We start from the raw sequence: 19,543 nt of genomic DNA, 5'->3' as shown, positions 1-19,543 counted from the left end.
AGAATCTAACAACTTAAGTTATGCCTCAAGTAAAATGCTTCAGGGTCACAATATGCTTTCTCTCTCCCTCCTTTTCTCTCTCACTCACACACACACACATACACACACACACACATACAAAAGACCATGCAAAGCAAGAGAAATGATGTAGTTACTGGGGTTCTCTTTCCAATTTGTTGGGGTTTTACCTTATAATCAGTGTGTCCTATGTCTAACTATTGCTCTGTCATGGTCTCCCTTATCCAGACCTCTCAAGAGTTTCTTGCTCAGCTCATGTCCAAACTTGGGGGTAAAAATCCAGAAGAAACAGGTGGTTTCCAAGAGGCTCCGCTGGCCTATGACGCTGTGTGGGCTCTAGCGCTGGCCCTCAACAAAACCGTTGGGCCCCTTAGGGCCAAGGGTCATCGTCTTGAAGATTTTAACTATAACAACCGAGATATCACTGCTGAGGTCTACCGAGCAATGAACACCAGCTCTTTTGAAGGAGTGTCTGTAAGTGCAACACTTACTGGTGCTGGAATGAGAGAAAAAAAGGTGCAAAGAGAAAGACACATGGGTACTGTGTGAAGGGTGCGTGCAGATATTGCATCCTTAGCATTTTTCTGCTTCTTTCAGGGTCATGTTGTATTTGATGCTCAAGGATCTCGAATGGCCTGGACTTTAATTGAACAGCTTCAAGGTATGCTGCAGCAAACATGTCTACTTTCAAATAGAATTTATTTTAATAGCTTATTAGATACAGTGTGCAGTGATTTTGTCCTTTAACAATTATATGTATATCATGTAAAGATATTCATGTATGCAATGTCTTGATGCATGCTCAATCATACAGGTAAGTAAATCCCAAAAGGTTGATTCTGTTCATCAGGACATTTTCAGTGGAAGAAACGTTTTGTCACTCTAACAAATAAAAAACCATCTAAATAAATCAGGGCACTGAATATTTCAGATTTGACACTGTCCATTACCCAAGATTCCATAGAGCTGACATAAAGGCTTATCCATAATTTTGTAAATGTAAATAAGAAAGTATGCTGGTACACAGATATCTATCTAGATTTTGCATCTATTATTGTAAAGTCTGCATAATAGGTAGTGCTACATAAATAGAATGGAAAGGAATGATGTTTTATCTAGAAAAAAATACAAGCATATATTCACACTGAAGTTCATCTCAAGCCTTATAATGGGAAAGTCTTCATTAAATGTGCCATGGCTGATGCTGAGCATTTGTTACTCAAAACAAACAAACTAACAAACAAAAAAGTGATGTATTACACAGTACTTTTGTTACACTACTTTTTCTATAAGTAATGCCGCATGTTACTTAATTTTCTGTCAAAGAAAGTAATTTGTCACGTTACATTATTTTTGTGTTACTCCTCTACCTGATCTGTTATACAGATAAACAAATAACCTTTGCGAGGAAAATAATATAATTTTAACTGTAATGTGATTACAATAACCCCACACAACCATCTCTAGGGTTTACAAAGAATGGTCTGAAAAAATATATCCAATGCATGATAGTTTGGTGATTTGATGCAGATGGACTACAGCAGCAGAAAACCAGAGCAGATGCCACTCATGTCAGTTAAGAACATGAAATTGAGGCTAGCATTCCGCATAGGCTTACAAAAATTGCTGAGGATTGGAAAATTATCGCTTGGTCTAATGAGTCTTGATTTTTGCTGCAACAGTCAGATGGTAACATCAGATTTTGATGTAAACGAGCTCCATAAGGATCCATATCATTGGTTCAGACTATGGCTGTGGTGTAATGTTTTAGGATAAATATTCTCCTGGCACGCTTTGGGCTCCTTAGTATCAGTTCAGCATCATTTAAACACCACAGTCTGCCTAAGTAACGTTGCTAACCATTGCCATTTATTTATTACAGTGTACAGTGTTTCTGCTAATCGCATCCGCCAGGAAACACATCATGTGACAACAGCCAAATAATCTCAAACTGAATTCTTAAACATGAAAATGAGTTCACTGTACTCAAATTGCCCCCGCAGTCACCAGATAATAATCCAATAGACCACCTTTGGGGTGCAGACTATATCATCGTGGATGTAGTCTGCAAATCTGCTGCAACTGTGTGATGATGATCTCATGTCGACATGGATCAAAATCTTTCAGGAATGTTTCCCACACCTTGTTCATTCTGTGCCATGAAAATTTAAGGCTGTTCTGGTGGGAATCAAATGAGGTTTATCTAATAATTTGATGGGTGAGTATATTATAGAATGTAACTGACTGTTTCTGACTTACTTACCAAATGAGTAATTTTATCATGGTGCGCAACTACAGTGGGAAGAGAAGAAATTTTTTTAAAAAGCAGTATGCTTTAGATGTTTAAACTATCTTGAGTGAATAAACTGTTGTTCACTGACTAAAAGATGTAATGCCAACATAGCTGTGGACTGTCATGAGGCCTGTGAGCCATGCAATGAGCAGTACTGCTGTAGAGCATATTACTGTGCGGAACCCTGCTTATTGACATTAAGAATTATGTATAATGGTTATGTGATTGCAGTCCAGTGGGTGATAGCTCGTTTATTCATTCATCTGGATTTAAAAGTGTTATTACAGTAAACCCTGGGTTTCTCACATGGGTAGATTTTATTTCCATTAAAAAAAGGTTCTGTTGGTATCCCACTGTCTGGATTTCATTAATAAAATATTACATGAATTGCATTGTCTCTTGGAGTGGAAGATTTTCTGGAAGATCAAAAATTTGCTGAAGATGAAATATGTATGGAATGGGACATGTTGAAATACAATAGTAAAAAATTATTTTTTTCATCCCACTGTCTGGATTTCATTAATAAAATATTACATGAATTGCATTGTCTCTTGGAGTGGAAGATTTTCTGGAAGATCAAAAATTTGCTGAAGATGAAATATGTATGGAATGGGACATGTTGAAATACAATAGTAAAAAATTATTTTTTTCATCCATCCATCCATCCATCCATCCATTTTCTTCCACTTATCCGGGGCCGGGTCGCGGGAGCAGCAGGCCAAGCAGAGAAGCCCAGGCCTGGGAACGCCCAGGCCAGCCGAGAGATATAATCTCTCCAGTGTGTCCTGGGTCTGCCCCGGGGTCTCCTCCCGCTGGGACATGCCCAGAAAACCTCACCCAGGAGGCTCCCAGGAGGCATGCTTGTCAGATGCCCGAACCACCTCAACTGGCTCCTTTCGATGTGGAGGATTGGCGGCTCTACTCTGAGCCCCTCCCGAATGGCCAAACTTCTCACCCTATCTCTAAGGGACACGCCAGCCACCCTTTGGAGGAAGCCCATTTCCGCCGCTTGTATCTGCAATCTTGTTCTTTCGGTCACTACCCACAGCTCATGACCATAAGTGAGGGTAGGGACGTAGATCGACAGGTAAATTGAGAGCTTCCCTTTTACACTCAGCTCTCTCTTCACCACCACAGACCGGTACAGCGTCCACATCGCTGCGGCCGCTGCACCAATCCGTCTGTCGATTTCCCGCTCCTTTCTCCCGTCACTCATGAACAAGACCCCGAAATACTTAAACTCCTCCACTTGGGGCAGGGACTCATCCCCATCCCGGAGTGGGCACTCCACCCTTTTCCAGCTGAGGACCATGGCCTCAGATTTGGAGGTACTGATTCTCATTCCCACCGCTTCACACTTGGCTGCGAACCGTTCCAAGGCGAGCTGGAGGCCATCACCCGAAGAAGTCAACAGAACCACATCATCTGCAAAAAGCAGAGATGAGATAGTGAGACCACCCAAGTGAAAACCTTCCGCCACTTGGGTATGCCTAGAAATTCTGTCCATAAAAATTATGAACAGAATCGGTGACAAAGGGCAGCCCTGGCGGAGCCCATCACCCACCAGGAGCGAGTCCGACTTATTGCCGGGTATGCGGACCAAGCTCTTGCAATGGTTGTATAAGGACAGAATGGCCCATAGCAATGGGCCAGGCACCCCATACTCCCGGAGCACCCCCTACAGGACCCCCCGAGGGACACGGGACGAATGCCTTCTCCAAGTCCATAAAACACATGTAGACTGGTTGGGCAAACTCCCATGCACCCTCAAGTATCCTTGAGAGGATAAAGAGCTGATCCAGTGTTCCACGACCAGGACGAAAAGCGTATTGTTCCTCTCGGATCTGAGGTTCGACTAACTGACGGACTCTCCTCTCCAGCACCCTGGCATAGACTTTCCCAGGGAGGCTGAGGAGTGTGATTCCCCTGTAGTTGGAACACACCCTCCGGTCCCCATCTTTCTTAAAGATGGGGACCACCACCCCGGTCTGCAAGTCCAGGGGTACTGCCCTGGTCTACGATCGTCATACTCTTTTGAATCTCCGGCCGTTGGGTCATCAGACACTCGATTTGAAATGGAAATATGAGAATCCTCCTCCTTCCTCGTTGGATTATCCTGATCACCTACGCCACCTATCACCTACCCCCCCATTAAGGAAACGCTCACGCAGATGGGGTAAACGGGGTGGTATCCGTGTTCACCTTAAGGCTTACTTTAACTCACATGTTGTGACAAATCATCCCATACCTTTGGACGTCCTACCTTCATTCTCTGCTCTTCGGGACTCCACTACATCAGACTGTTTTGTCATCGTTGGATTCGCCCTGTTGAACTTCAGACGTGCCCGGAGCCGCCGGCTGATCTTTCACCCGTTCTCTGCTGGATGCGCTCCCCCAGGGGTGGTGTGAATCACGGCGACCTTCGTCTGCTGCAACGCTCTCCAACCAGCACCAGAAACAGCGCCACCACTCTCCATCTCCACCAGGTACCGGAACAGCTTCTTCCCCAAAGCTGTCAGACTCCTGAACTCTGCCTCCTGACATCTGACCCACATTAAACTCATGGACTGAACATACACACACCCACAACCACTAGCACTTTACCACTACTGTATAGTTCTGTGTAGATAATCATTCTGTACATACGATAATTTTTAATCCCACAACTGTTTATAACTTACATAGTTCACATTCTGTATAACTGTATATCTCAGATTTCTGTATAGTTTTTATTTCATATTTATATCCTGTTCATATCCTGTACATAGCTTGTACTCACTACAGCCTGTACATACTTATAGTTACAGAATATTCATAACATACTTCACACTGTGTACATTATAACATACCATAATAGACCCATTTCTGTAATATACTTACACATCTCTATTATTGCTAATTTATATTGTAATATATCTATATCACTGGATGGATGCAAACTGCATTTCGTTGCCCTGTACCTGTGACATGTGCAATGACAATAAAGTTGAATTCTATTCTATTCTATTCATATGGCCTTAAACACAAGGTCACTGGCTAATAAGACTTTTGTCTTAAATGATTTTATTCTCTCATCCGGACTTGACTTCTTATTTTTGACTGAAACTTGGCTTCGCCCTGGTGAGTTCTTTTCATTCTCAGAACTGCTCACACCCGATTTCACTTTTCTGAGCTCACCCCGGACCACTGGCAGAGGTGGAGGAGCTTCAGAGTTTTTAAAAACAAATTTCAATGTCGGCAGCTGTCATCTGTTCTGTACCCCAGCTTCGAGGTGCAGTTATTGGAATTGAACTGCGTCCCTTCATTTCTTCGCGCTGTGGTGTATCGCCCCCCGAAATTTGTTAAGGATTTTATTTCTGAATTTGCTGACTTACTGAGGAGTGTTTTCTTATGCTATGATCATATTTTAATTGTTGGCGATTTTAACATTCATGTTTGTTGCGAGGACAGCTCACTAGTCAAGGACTTCCTTGCTCTTATTAATTCGTTTAATCTCACCCAGTGGGTAAGTGATCCAACTCACACAAAAGGTCACACACTCGACTTGGTACTGTCCCATGGTTTGGATATCTGCATCATGGACATTAAGAACCTTGGCATTTTGGACCATGTTCCGATTTTGTTAACACTGTTATTAACAATGTTGATTTGTATAGTGATGGTTCTCTACGCCAAACGCGCTCAATGTGCTCTCAGTCAATTGCTCATTTCACTGCTGCTTTTCTTGATTCTCCTCTTTCTGATGTTAATGGTATTGCAGATTTATCAGCAGAGGAACTTGCCAACCTTTTTAATACTACATCCGCCGACATTCTTAATTTGGTGGCACCTCTGAGGACAAAAAGTGCCAAATTGTTACGCCAACCCTGGCTTAATGACACTACCCCCGCCCTTGAATGAATGTCAGCGCGCTGAGCGAAAATGGAAAAAAGATAAACTCCATGTCTCTGGACATGCTTCGTAAATGTCTTTCTAGGTATCAAATGTCTGTTAAAGCTGCTAAATCTGCCTTCTTCTCTGGTATTATCAGGTCTAACTGCCAATCCCCGAGCCCTTTTTAGTATTTTTAATTCCTTGATAAACCCTTGCCCCTTCATTTATAGGGATGCCTCCCCTGTACTTTGTGATAATTTTTTAAACTATTTCACTGACAAAATTTCAGTTCTGAGGGCATCTCTCTCATCTCAGTCATTGTTAGTTTCTGACCCTGTTCCAGTCCCTGAATGCTTGACTGTCTTTCAACAGTTCAAGCCACTGTCTTATTCTGATTTAACAGCTATAATTGATCATCTCAAAATCTCTAATTCCCCCCATGATATCCTTCCCTCTCGTTTTCTTAAGGAGGCTTTGCCCACTATTGGTCCCTCCAATTTTTACTGAATGTTTCACTGTCATCAGGTTGTGTACTGCCAGTATTTAAGCATGCTGTCATGCAACCCATTATAAAGAAGAAGAATCTTGACCCTAGTGCTTTAACTAACTACAGACCAATCTCCAAACTCCCCCTTATATCCAAAATTCTGGAAAAAGCGGTTCTAAAACAACTTCAGACCTTCCTTGATACTAACAGTATCAATGAAACCTCCAAAAGTTGATTCTGTTCATCTGGACGTAGCATTTTGTGGGAGAAACGTTTTGTCACTCATCCAAGTGACTTCTTCAGTCTCAGCTGACTGCAGGTTTCCTCAATCTTATAAACAGTACATTTGCATAATGACTGAAACCAGCCCAGTGAAGGAACAATGGGCTGGGAGGTCAGTTCCTTAACCTTAATTATGCAAATTCTCATGACCATTGATCAGCAGCCACTGACCAAAATCCACTGATCAAAGCCCACTGATCAATGGCCATGAGTACCATTCACAGAGAGTTGGGGAATGGCTGCAATCACAGCCATTGTAAGATGGCGAAAGACGTACCCTTAGGCCCCCTCCTCGATTCAGAGATGGTCTTTCCCTTTTCACGTAAATAGCCTCCTTGACTCCGTGCTCAAACCAGCGTTCCTTCCTGTCCAGGATGTGTACATCTTCATCATTGAAAGAGTGTCCACTGGCCTGTAGGTGTAAATAGACTGCAGAGTCCTGGCCTGACAAGGTAGCTCTTCTGTGTTGTGCCATCCGCTTAACCAGAGCACATCAAGAAGGCCCTGAGTAAATGTGGTTATCCCAGCTGGACTTTTGTCAAAGCTGGGAAGGCGCCAAAGGAAAGCTCCAGCCGATCCAGGAGAGAAGGACAACCGCTGCCTAAGCAAAAACCTGTAGTGATCCCGTACGTGTCAGGAGTATCGGAGCAGTTGAGACGCATTTTTTCTAAACACCGGGTCTCTGTGGCTTTTAAACCCAAAAACACACTGCGCCAAAAATTAGCCCACCCCAAGGATGGGGTCCCCCGACACAAACAGAGTAAAATAGTGTACGCTGTTAAGTGCCAGGAGGATTGCCAGGATTTATACATCGGGGAAACCAAACAACCTCTGGTTAAGCGGATGGCACAACACAGAAGAGCTACCTCATCAGGCCAGGACTCTGCAGTCTATTTACACCTACAGGCCAGTGGACACTCTTTCAATGATGAGGATGTACACATCCTGGACAGGGAGGAACGCTGGTTTGAGCACGGAGTCAAGGAGGCTATTTACGTGAAAAGGGAAAGACCATCTCTGAATCGAGGAGGGGGCCTAAGGGTACATCTTTCGCCATCTTACAATGCTGTGATTGCAGCCATTCCCCAACTCTCTGTGAGTGGTACTCATGGCCATTGATCAGTGGTCTTTGATCAGTGGGTTTTGGTCAATGGTCATGAGAATTTGCATAATTAAGATTAAGGAACTGACCTCCCAGCCCATTGTTCCTTCACTGGGCTGGTTTCAGTCATTATGCAATGTGCAAGTTATGCAGTCAGCTGAGACTGAAGAAGTCACTTGGATGAGTAAACGTTTCTCCCCCAAAACGCTACGTCCAGATGAACAGAATCAACTTTTGGAGATTTACTTACCTGGATGATTGAGCATGCATCAAGAGGTATCAATGAAAAATTTCAGTCTGGCTTTAAACCTCGCCATAGCACTGAGACAGCGTTACTTAGGGTTTTTAATGATCTTCTTTTAACTGTGGACTCGGGCTATTCCACAGTCGACCACAACATTCTCATTTCAAGGCTTGAACATGTTTTTGGTCTTAAAGGCATAGCTTTATCTTGGTTCAAATCCTATCTCTTATGCTGTTGAAGCTCTGCCGGAGGTGTCAGGTGAAGATCTCGTGGATCGGGGCCTCCGCTAGGCGTTCCCAGCACACCCTCACTCTACGTTTGGGCACGCCACGTCTGTCCAGCATCCTCTCCCGCCACCTGATCCAACTCACCACCAGGTGGTGATCAGTTGACAGCTCAGCCCCTCTCTTTACCCGAGTATCCAAAACATATGGTCTGGTGATACGATTACAATATTGATCATCGACCTGTGGCCTAGAGGGTCCTGGTACCATGTGCACTTATGGACACTCTTATGTTCGAACATGGTGTCCGTTATGGCCAAACTGTGATTTGCACAGAAGTCCAATAACAAAACACTGCTCGGGTTCAGATCCGGGAGGCCGTTCCTCATAATCACGCCCCTCCAGGTCTTGCTGTCATTGCCCATGTGAGCACTGAAGTCTCCCAGTAGGACAACAGAGTCCCCAGGAGGAGCACCCTCCAGTACCCCACCCAGGGACTCCAAGAAGGCTGGGTACTCTAAACCGCCACTCGGCGCATAAGCACAGACGACGGTCAGGACCCATTACCTGATCCGAAGGTGTAGGGAACAAACCCTCTGGTCCACTGGGAAACCCCAACATACCAGCAGCAAGCCAAGGGGATACCAAGATACGCACCCCAGCCCGCCGCCTCTCACCAGGGGCAACTCCAGACTGAGACAGAGTCCAGCCCCTCTTCAGGAGGCTGGTTCCAGAGCCCAAGCCATGCGTTGAGGTGAGACCGACTATATCTAGCCGGTACCTCTCAACCTCACGCACTAACTCATGCTCCTTCCCCACCAGTGAGGTGACATTCCATGTCCCGATTGCCAGTCTTGGTAGCCGGGGATTGGTCCACCAGGACCTCCACATTGTACCCGACCCCTATGGTGCCTCCTGCGGGTGGTGGGCCTGCAGGAAGATGGGCCCATGTTTAGGGCTCTGACCAGTCGGGCCTCATGGACTAAGGCCCAGCTACCAGACGCTCGCCCTCGGGCACCCTCCCCGGGCCTGGCTCCAGGGCAGGGCCCCGGTAACCCTATCCTGGGCAGGGTGAACTGTTCCCTCAATGGTCTTGTCGTAGGGGTCTATATCTCATCTAATTCAAAAAAAGGATATCAGTGTCACATCTTTGTATTAAGTACACAGTGGCATTCAGGATGTGGATAATATAGTCTGACACCATCTATACTAACAGACTGAAGCAGATTTATTTAAATGAACACAAAACGTCCCCATGAAGCTTGTAACTTATTTACTTACCTAGATTTTCAGTCGTTCATAGAGTCTTCTTGTCACAAAATGCTAGATTTGATGCCATGTAGAAAGTTGTGATTTTATTTCCCAAAAGCAGACTTGATTTAACAAAGGTGATCCTGTTTATTCAGGCTGCTGACAAATTCAGTCAAACAAAAAGTCCAAAAAGCAAGGCAAACCTAAATCCACAGGAACATACTGAGACAGATCACAGACATTGTCCCACCGACTTCTTACCATTCAGCTGACTCCTCAGGACCTGCCTGACTCTCTGCAGTTGCTTACTGGTTGCAGCTGTCCTAGTGGCCTCTTCATGGTTCGCATTTGTCTGTGGGATTCTTGTAGCTGTCCTCTATGTCTGCAATGTTGCCTTCTGGTAGTGTGATCCCCTCGGTTGTACATATATATATATATATATGTATATATATATATAGATATATATATATATAAACACCCTGAGGACCAGTCAGTGAAATACATCACAGTGGGGGAAAAGAAGGTACAGGCAAATACATTATGAGATAGCCGAGTGACTGAAAATGAAACCTGAGGTGAGAACCAAACACAGACACTGAGAGAAACAAAAACGAAACTTTAATACAAACTGGAGTTAAGAACTTAAGACTGGAAAGTCTGAGCAAATGCATGAGGTTGAAAATGTAAATAAAAAGCAAACAGAAAAGCAAACAGAAGATATTTAATAATAAACAGTACCTGAAAGTCCAAAAGCACGACAAACTGGGTCAACAACACCGGACCATCCTGTTTTCAGGATCCAGCACTGTGAAGTTCCCAATTAAACCAGAAGGTCCACTTTAAAGTCATGAGATGCAATGTTTCTCCTGTTGTAAGTTAAGCTGCCTACATCCTTCAAAAGGAAAGTGAGGGAGCCCATTTCACAAAATGCCAAGCATTTAATTTGAGTTCAGTTCTGGTAAATTTTGCTGTTGTACTGAAATATTTAGAGGAAAAATGTCCCTACACATATTTGGCTTGTTAGTAAGGTTGAAGACACTTCTGGATCTTCATTAATTATGTTAAGAGGCATTAGAGTGTGAGCCTCCACTCTCATTCTCTCTCTTTGTTTGTCTTTCACAGGAGGAAGCTATAAAAAGATCGGATACTATGACAGCACTAAAGGCAATCTGTCCTGGTATGGGAATGACAAGTGGATAGGTGAGGAACATTCACCTTCCTCTGCCCCTTTATTTTTCTGTCTTGTACTCCACCCTGCACCCTTGTTCCCCCAAATTCCTTTTTACTCCCTCTGTTTTTACCCTCTCCTCTTTACCATCTCACTCTCTGTGGTCAAAGATTGGTGGTCAATTTGCATACATTTTTTTAGGTTTTGTTTAGCATGTGGGAAAAGCAACAATTTGCTAAATTTTAAAAGCTCACCAGATATCCAATTAAGTCACACCTAGATAACACCAGTTAAGCACTGTGATGAACCAGTGCTATGCAGTGGTAGTTAGATTCTATTTATTAATTAAGCATGAAAACAAGTTTAAGGCCATGACAGTGATACATTAAATAGAAGGTAGCTGCTAAAAGTCAAGTAATCTGGGTGGATCTGTGTTCTCTAATAAGCACACAGAGGATCTAAGACTGCATTCATTTCCGTTCTGCCTGCACGAACACCAACAAAACGCAGATCTCACAGTGGTTAATGCACTGAAAAACTGTGGAGAATGTTGCAAGTCTGTCAGGTGGGAAATAAAATAAGTGATGCAATGGGCAGTAGTGAGAGGGGGTAGTTGGTACATATTGACCTTGAGTTGTTTGTAATGTTTGCTTGGTTGTTCAATGCCTATAACAGGTCCTTTAAGAAGTGACAGATTACTGCTCAAAAGTTGAGGGTAACTTCAAAATAATATATATATATATATATATATATATATATATATATATATATATATATATATATATATATATATATATATATATATAATTCTTATATATACAAAATATAAGAAGTACTGTGAATTTTAAAGAATGATTTATAGAGTTAAACATTATTTAATAATTGAGGTTTATGTATCATATTTACCACCCTAATTCCCCACAATGCTTGCTTTTAGTGCAGTGCCACCAGAGGGCCTGATGATCATGAGCCTCCAATACTGATTTTCAGCCTTGTCCCTTTCACAAAGAGGATTCTCCAGATTGGTGAATTTTAATATTATTTACTGTGGATGATGACATATTGATAGTCTTTAGAGTTTTACATTGTGGAGCATTATTCTGAAACTGTTCCACAATTTGTAGACACGTTTTTTGCACCCTAGCTAATCTTTGTTTCTTCTGAAACACTGCCTTTGTAAGATACCCTTTTATTACCCAATCATGTTACTGACCTGAACCCAATTAACCAAATTAGCTGCAAAATGTGCCTCATACTTAATTTATTTAGTAACACATAAAACCAAACATTTATCTGAAACTTGTCACAGATTTGTTTTTATAAGTGGTGAATACCTTCATATTGGAAAATAACAATAACAACAAAAAAGATTACCTACAGCACTGCGTACCACTAAAACTGACAGCTGAAATGGAGGTGACAGCACATGCCCAGTTAGGTGCACTAACACCAAAGGGGGATGCAGTTTGCTATTGCCATACAAAAAGGAAGAGCATGCATACTGCATTCATGAAGGAGATGGAAGCTACACCTCTAATGTTGTTTTGAACACAGATATGTTTCACCTACTTTCTTTCTCATCTCTTGAGATCATTTTCTTCCAAACAAGGTGAATTATAATGGGGGCTAATTTGCTATCAGTCATGAATAATAAATGTGGTCAGTGTTGTTCTTAGCTCCTTAGGGTGTAAAGTGTAACTTTTAGACAACAAGGTCATCCAAGTGGCCTCTCTCTGGTATGGCAAAGCTTCAAGGGAGGGTTTGTTGTATATGTTGTATTTTTGCAGTCATGCATATTCAAGTGAGGGACATCTGTAAGTCGCCAGATGCTTTCATCAAGTGGACTTGTTACGTAATGCAATCATGATGGGCAGTCGCCCTAAGAGATGTGTCTAGTTGCTCTCCTTCCCTTGCTGCCCGTCCTGCCCTTATAATTGGTTGGTGCCAAAGGTAGCTGTGGTAGTGACATGACAGAATTAGGCCTCCTTACTGTGAGTTTGTTGTAGATTGGTTCTTACGTGTCTTTGTGTTCAAGCAATGGGTATTGTACAAGATATATAGGTTTTCCCCTTGTTCCTCATGTTTGTCTCTTTCTTCTGCACCTTCTTTCTTCATAATCCATCCTGATTCATTAGTTTCTTATCTATATGAATCTGTCTAACCTGTCATTTTTCTCTCTTCTCTCTCTCGCTTTTATTTTCAAGTGTTTGTTCATCTCCATACTTCCTCTTCATTCTTTCAGTCTCTTTGACAGTCACTGGCTTTCTCACATAATGTTATTGTAACCGTTATGGAGCCAATTGTCATGGTAACATACTATCCTGATTCTACCATCAAGGGGCAGGGAGAGGTCTTAATGTAGGAGAACACATTTTCCCAAAGGACACTCAGTTATACACACACAGGTAGATTATCTCCCTTCAGCAAACACACCCACTCACTTGCACAGTGCATAATCTTTATGAGTTATGATTCTGGCTCCCTACAGTTTAGTCTTTTTACTGCACAATGTGTATTTACAAGGGATTGCACAGCAGGGTGAAAAATGCATCCTAAAACATTAACACAAAAACGGAGCTAAAATGAAGCAGTGCTTACAATGTAAAATGCTAATGTGGCAGACAGTTTCTTAAAGCGTATACTCACTGGACAGCCAAGTCTTTTTAACACACACACACACACGCACACACAGTAGCCATATTTGAATACAGTGTCAGTGAGCGACATCTCTGTTTTGACTAATTGCATTTTACTTATGTGATGAGAGAACGGCCCCATGCAAATATCACCAGAGGTGGAAGAGAAAAGATATTATAGGCGCTGATGTGAAATGCCTGTTTTAACCAAAAAAATATGAAAACAAAAAACGCAAAGGAAAGACACAACACCAGCAGCATCTTAACTAAATGTCATCCTCATTCTCCTCACCGCAAGCCTCATCTCGTGAACTCAAGTCAAAACGCGAACACACAGAAACACATAAACATTCTAAGTTCTTGCCACTCAATTAGCTGTGGTAGTTTCTGTGTAACTACTATGCACTATGGGTGCAGGATCCGACTGGATACCAGCAATCCCCACCCCAGAAACGGGTATGTATGGGTGCAGGGACACACTGGGTCTCAGCCGTCCTCACCCTGGGAGCCAGGACAGGTGGAGGAACCTGCCAGACGCCAGCCACCCAAGAAACAGATGCAGAGGTGGACTTGGCTTTGGCTGGCCTCACCCTGGGAGCCGGGACAAGAGCAGTTGACTGCTGGACTCCAGTGGTCTCCAAAGGATGGGTCTAAGCCACCCTGGGAGAAGGGCACAGGGACCGGCTGCACCCTAGCCACGCAGAACTGGAATGGGTGCAAGGGAAGGCTGGGTCTAAGCCGTCTTGAGAGCAGGATCATGCAGAGGGGATGGCTTAGGGGAAGTCACAGGAGGAACATCAGTCACCATAGCTACAGGCTGGTAGACATGCACAGTTTCAACACCAGCATACTGGGGGTCTCATAACCAGCAGGCTGGGATGATGAATAGCCTCGTGAGGAGCAATAGTGACAGTCTATGGAGGTGATGGAACAGTTTTTAAACACACTGGCTGTGATAAATAAACATTTTTTTATTGCCCAGCATGAAGGCATATGTGGAAAGACCAGACCCCACACACACAGTGTGCACGGAATGTCTCTTTATTCCCTTTTGCCACACAGCAGTGTACTTCCACAGGTTCGGCACAGATGGATGTCCCACTGCTGCTCTTCCCCAGCATCAGACACACATCTGAAGCCTCCTTCCTCTTCACTCCAGCGCCACTAAAACAGTAGAGAGCTCGTCAGCGCATCACCACAACCTGTCCACTCACCTGCCCCTCACCGCCTCTTGAGCTCACTCTTCCACCAGCTGAACCAGGGATCACATCCCCGCCACAGTCCATAGTTCATAGTCCTTGTGTGTACTGGCAGAGAAAAACTAGCCACCTTAGGGACAGAAAAAATGGTTCTTAAGTTAACCAGCTCAGAAACACAGCTGACGCAGGCTAAGGCAGAAAAATTGTCTCTTGCTGAGGAGAGGATATCTGACAATGAGAACGCTGTTTCCTCCTGGAAGAAGGAACTTGTGGAGCCGGTGCAGCAGGTGCTTCCAATGAGCAGTGTGGAATCATTGATCCAGACAAACTCAGTGGGGCAGCAAATGGAGGACCATGACGTTTACAGGGACGCCTGAGAGCCAGGCGAGTTGTGCGGAAAATCGGTTTGTGCTCAGAGGTAACTGACGATACACAGGAAGCAAAACTGAACATGACGCATGCAGGACAAGAGACTTTTACAACAAAACAGGGACTAGAGAAACACACACTGAGATTCAGACTGACTATATACAGAGAACAAGGTAGAGAGCGAGGGACACAAAACGAGCAAGAGGGACACAGGGAGAGAGAACAGGAGAGCGAGGGACACAGAAAGAGAGTGGGACAAACAGAACATGAAACGGAACAAAACTCAAAAAACTAAGAACTAGCACCAGGGCTCTCAAAACTGAACATAAGAATCACATAATTCCCTAAAACATGAACAAGACCAAACAATGCAGAACACATAATACAAAATGCCTCATGAACCCAAACAAACTCAAAACAATAGGTCAAAACGCAGGACTGTGACAATAACTACAATTAAAAATGTATATTTATATATCTCTCTGGAGGTCTCCACCTGGTTGGTTAACTTTTCAGTTGCCGATAAGTCTACCTACATCTGACAATTTCAATAAATCTGTTCCCAGTAGCGCTTTCCTGGCTGCAGCTGATAGCAGGGTTGCTCTGCTCTTGCCCTCTGTCTCTGAACCTTTGAAAGTCCTGAAAGCCAAAAAAACCCCTTCATGCTAAATATTAGGTCCGAGTCAAACAAAACTTTCCAACAATGCTTTATCATTGCCAGTTTTCATTTAAAACCAGAGGCCTATTCTTGTGACTTGTAGCCATAGGGTGCAAACAGTCCTTATTTGATGTTGTTATATTATTTAATAACACTCTACTATACTAACTAGTAACATGTGAAAAAACTATTCTGTTTTGGAGGGGTTGTCTTGTTATTACCTTTCCAGTACATCTGTTGTTACTGTGATTTGGACCAAAGCAGGTGAATTGGATTCACAATGGTTTATGCTTCCTAACTGGACAGACTAATACCCCTGAAGTTTAAATGATGGTATTATACTGTGATGATCAAATGTTCTCTTCATTTTTTTGGCAAACAGACATTCAGTTGAATTTCAGTCGCTCTAACTTGTCTACATGTAGGAAAATGTATGAAATCACAAGTTCAAAAGCTGATACTCAGTTTCAAAGAAACACTTCACTTGTTTTAAGCTTGTAGAAATAGTTGTTTTGTACCTTTTCCAAGATTATTTCCTTCAGATGAAACAATCCATAAGTTTACAATCTAGCTGATTTATTTGACACATATTGACAAAACATATTAGTGTGCATTTATCAGAATTTCTCATTATGCTCATTTTACTGGACATTACGCATGGCATTGAACAGACCTTGCATTTCATCATACCAATGTTGCTTTGCAAATCTGGGAAATGACTCATGAACAACATGGAAATCAGTTAATAAAAAAAATAATCCAGACGTTTAGTCCAGAGCTGCATCTCTGTACCTATTAGTGCTGGTTGCAATGTGAATGGTAAATGAACCTTGCCAATGGGGCCACATATTATGTGACTGTGTGTGACTCACTACTAACATTAATGGCTCTTGGAGGATGGGCATTGCTAGACACTTAACTGACAGGAGACCAAACACTGGCATGCATTTAGCATTTCTGCTCTGCTAATTAGTTTCCCCTTGATCCCTCTTGTTCATGTCCTTTGTTGCCTAATGTGTTCTTAACCTTCATGTCTTGTGTGTCTGTTAGGCTCTGGACCTCCTGCAGACCAGACAGTGGTCATTGAAGAGTTCCGCTACCTGTCTCAGAAGCTCTTTGTGTCTGTGTCTGTCTTTGCTGGGTTGGGAATCCTTCTGGGAATTGTCTGCCTCACTTTCAACATTTACAACAGCAACGTCAGGTACAAAAACTCAACTCTACTTTCACTTTGTACTAATTATATATAAACAATAGAGCAAATACATTTTTTGTTATGTGAGAGGCAAGATACTACCCAGGCAAGAGCTATGTAGAAATGGTGATGCTGAGGAAGAACCAAAACATTTAGAAAGCTTTTTGAGTAATTTGAAACAAATAAACAAGGACTGACTGAGAGTTACTATGTTTTAATGTTGGCTTTTGAGCTGCGGAAAGAAAAAATCAGCTAAATCTTTTGTTAATATTCTATGATATGACACAAATAAACGGTCACTCTATAAGTAGTCATAGAAAGGGTAACATCATTGGAGACAGTGTGCATTATGTTGTAAAGAATCCTTTTCGCTGTCTGTGTCAGCATTTAGTTCAAACCTTTATGAGGTTTTGTTACTGCTCAAAGCACCAGAGGGTTCACTTTTTATTGACTATGAGTATTCTAGCAGAATACATCACAAATTCCATTGAAGGCCATGCATTCTGTGGTTTGTGGTGAAATGCATTTTAAAAAGTAATCATCCCAATATATACACTATCTTTCTACTTTCTTCTTTAAAATAACTGTTGGTGCTGTTGCTCCAGGTACATTCAGAACTCTCAGCCCTACCTTAACAACATGACAGCAGTAGGCTGCATGATGTCTCTGGCTGCTGTCTTTCCTCTGGGTATTGATGGCCTTCATGTCCACAGGAAGCAGTTTCCTGTCATCTGCCAGGTACACTTTTAAAGTTGCATCTAACACAATGATTTAGCTAAAGACTGTTAACACTGATGATTAATTTCCTAGTGCTAATTAGAATTATCATTCTTTACTGAACGGCAACCAGTTCTTAGTACTGAGCAAGTGTGAAGCTTGATACTTTGGTGCAACAGTGACACAACTGGGACTTCTGTGGAGGTGGAGGATTAGCTGAGGCCACTTTCTGATGAGTTTTGCAGTAACAGTTTAACAGTCTTTCTTGGAGGTGAGAAACTGAGTGTCAAGATGGCTCTTTATGACAGGCAGGTTTCTAGTAATTTGAGTGGTGCAGCAGTGGAGAGTGTGCAGGTGGGTTAGCTTCAGGTAAGTCCTTCTCTTTACAGTCACAAAATTCAGAAAATGAGTGGCAGGTGGATAACACAGGACAGCAGGAGTGGAGCAGAGCAAGTTATCATGGTAAGGCATAGGCTGACAATCAGAAGTCAGACAGAGTAACAGTAAGTTTGTCAATGGGAAACTGAAGCAGAAGTAGCTAGGAGAGACACAACCATGACGGCTAAGACAATATGGTGGTGCACTCCTGTACCATCCAGGGGTTGATGAGGTTATTCAGAGCAGGTAGGAGGACAACTCAAGCAGAAGGACTCGGCCAATAGGTTGACCCTAGGAACCCAGAACTCCACCTGAAAATTGAAAGATTTTCATAACAAGTGAGAGAGGAACAGAAGAAAAAGAGCATACCCAGATCATGACACCAGTTAGACTTGGAAGTATCATTGTATAAATAAATTGGCCCTGACAAATTCTGTATCAACAGGACAAAAAGATAAAGCAACTAATTATTCTGTATTTTGAAGTCTTCAAACTCTTTCAGATTTCTTTAAGTGGAAGGAAAAACAGATATTATCCTATTGTAAAACATTGTTACTCCTTCCTCCCTGATGAGACTTTGACTTAAACTTTTACTCTTCCTTGTGATGTCAGTTGTCTGACTTATTCTGCCCATAGCAGACAGGCCATCACTGCTCTGTTACAGAGGATTGTGTATAGGATTGACAGCCTCACAGAGGGTTTTTGTAATTTCAAACTCAAACAGGGCTTAATGATGAAGAATGACTGAAGAGCTTATTTGATTCATCTACTTGATATATTAATCAGTGTAATCTTAAAACCTTTCATGTGTCTTCTTCTCCACTAGTTTCGCCTGTGGCTGCTTGGCCTGGGTTTCAGTCTTGCATATGGCAGCATGTTCACCAAGATCTGGTGGGTTCACACTGTCTTCACAAAGAAGGATGAAAAGAAGGATAAGAAGAAGGTAAATGTGACAGGGAGTTGAAGCTTTACATTTGACAGCTCTTTAAAAAAAAATTATGGGACTTTATGCAGTTTGGTGAAAAACTAAATACACTCGTACAATACTAAGAGCGTTCCAGTGTTCTACTGTAAAGTCAAATGGGAAGCTGCCTGTTGACCGCTAATCTTGGCTGTAACAGCACAATAGGCACAATATTTACTCATTTACGCATGGAAACATTCAGGGTAAAACTGTCAGACTCATAACACATGAACACCACCTAGATTTGTTCTTAACCGCCATGTCTTTTTAGTGAATCAGATTCATTGCAAGTCCACAAGCACATGTTCCCTGCCTGCAATCGTTATATTGTCTGCATACCGTCACACCACCACTTCTCTATCTCTCTATATCTCTGGAAACATATTTGTCTCCAGTTTAAGCTGAGAAAGTGGAAAAGTCTGCACCACCAAGGCAAAAAAGCAAAGAGATTCTGACTACAGGACTTGAAATAATAGTGTGGAAGAAGT

At 42.6% G+C, this 19,543-nt stretch overlaps 1 protein-coding gene across 1 annotated transcript in view; it reads left to right on the top strand.

The window, feature by feature from the left end:
• Window positions 1–19,543, top strand: part of gabbr1b (gamma-aminobutyric acid (GABA) B receptor, 1b) — a 123,721-nt gene that overhangs the window by 67,828 nt on the left and 36,350 nt on the right. The window contains exons 7-12 of the mRNA XM_039605151.1: window positions 247–492; window positions 616–679; window positions 10,897–10,974; window positions 16,855–17,005; window positions 17,602–17,734; window positions 18,918–19,034. Of these exons, the coding sequence (XP_039461085.1) occupies window positions 247–492; window positions 616–679; window positions 10,897–10,974; window positions 16,855–17,005; window positions 17,602–17,734; window positions 18,918–19,034 (789 nt within the window). The remainder of the gene's footprint in view (window positions 1–246; window positions 493–615; window positions 680–10,896; window positions 10,975–16,854; window positions 17,006–17,601; window positions 17,735–18,917; window positions 19,035–19,543) is intronic.

The sequence above is a fragment of the Oreochromis aureus genome, linkage group 22 (assembly GCF_013358895.1).
Source record: "Oreochromis aureus strain Israel breed Guangdong linkage group 22, ZZ_aureus, whole genome shotgun sequence".
Classification (NCBI taxonomy): domain Eukaryota; kingdom Metazoa; phylum Chordata; class Actinopteri; order Cichliformes; family Cichlidae; genus Oreochromis; species Oreochromis aureus.
This window is presented reverse-complemented; position numbering and strand designations above follow the sequence as displayed.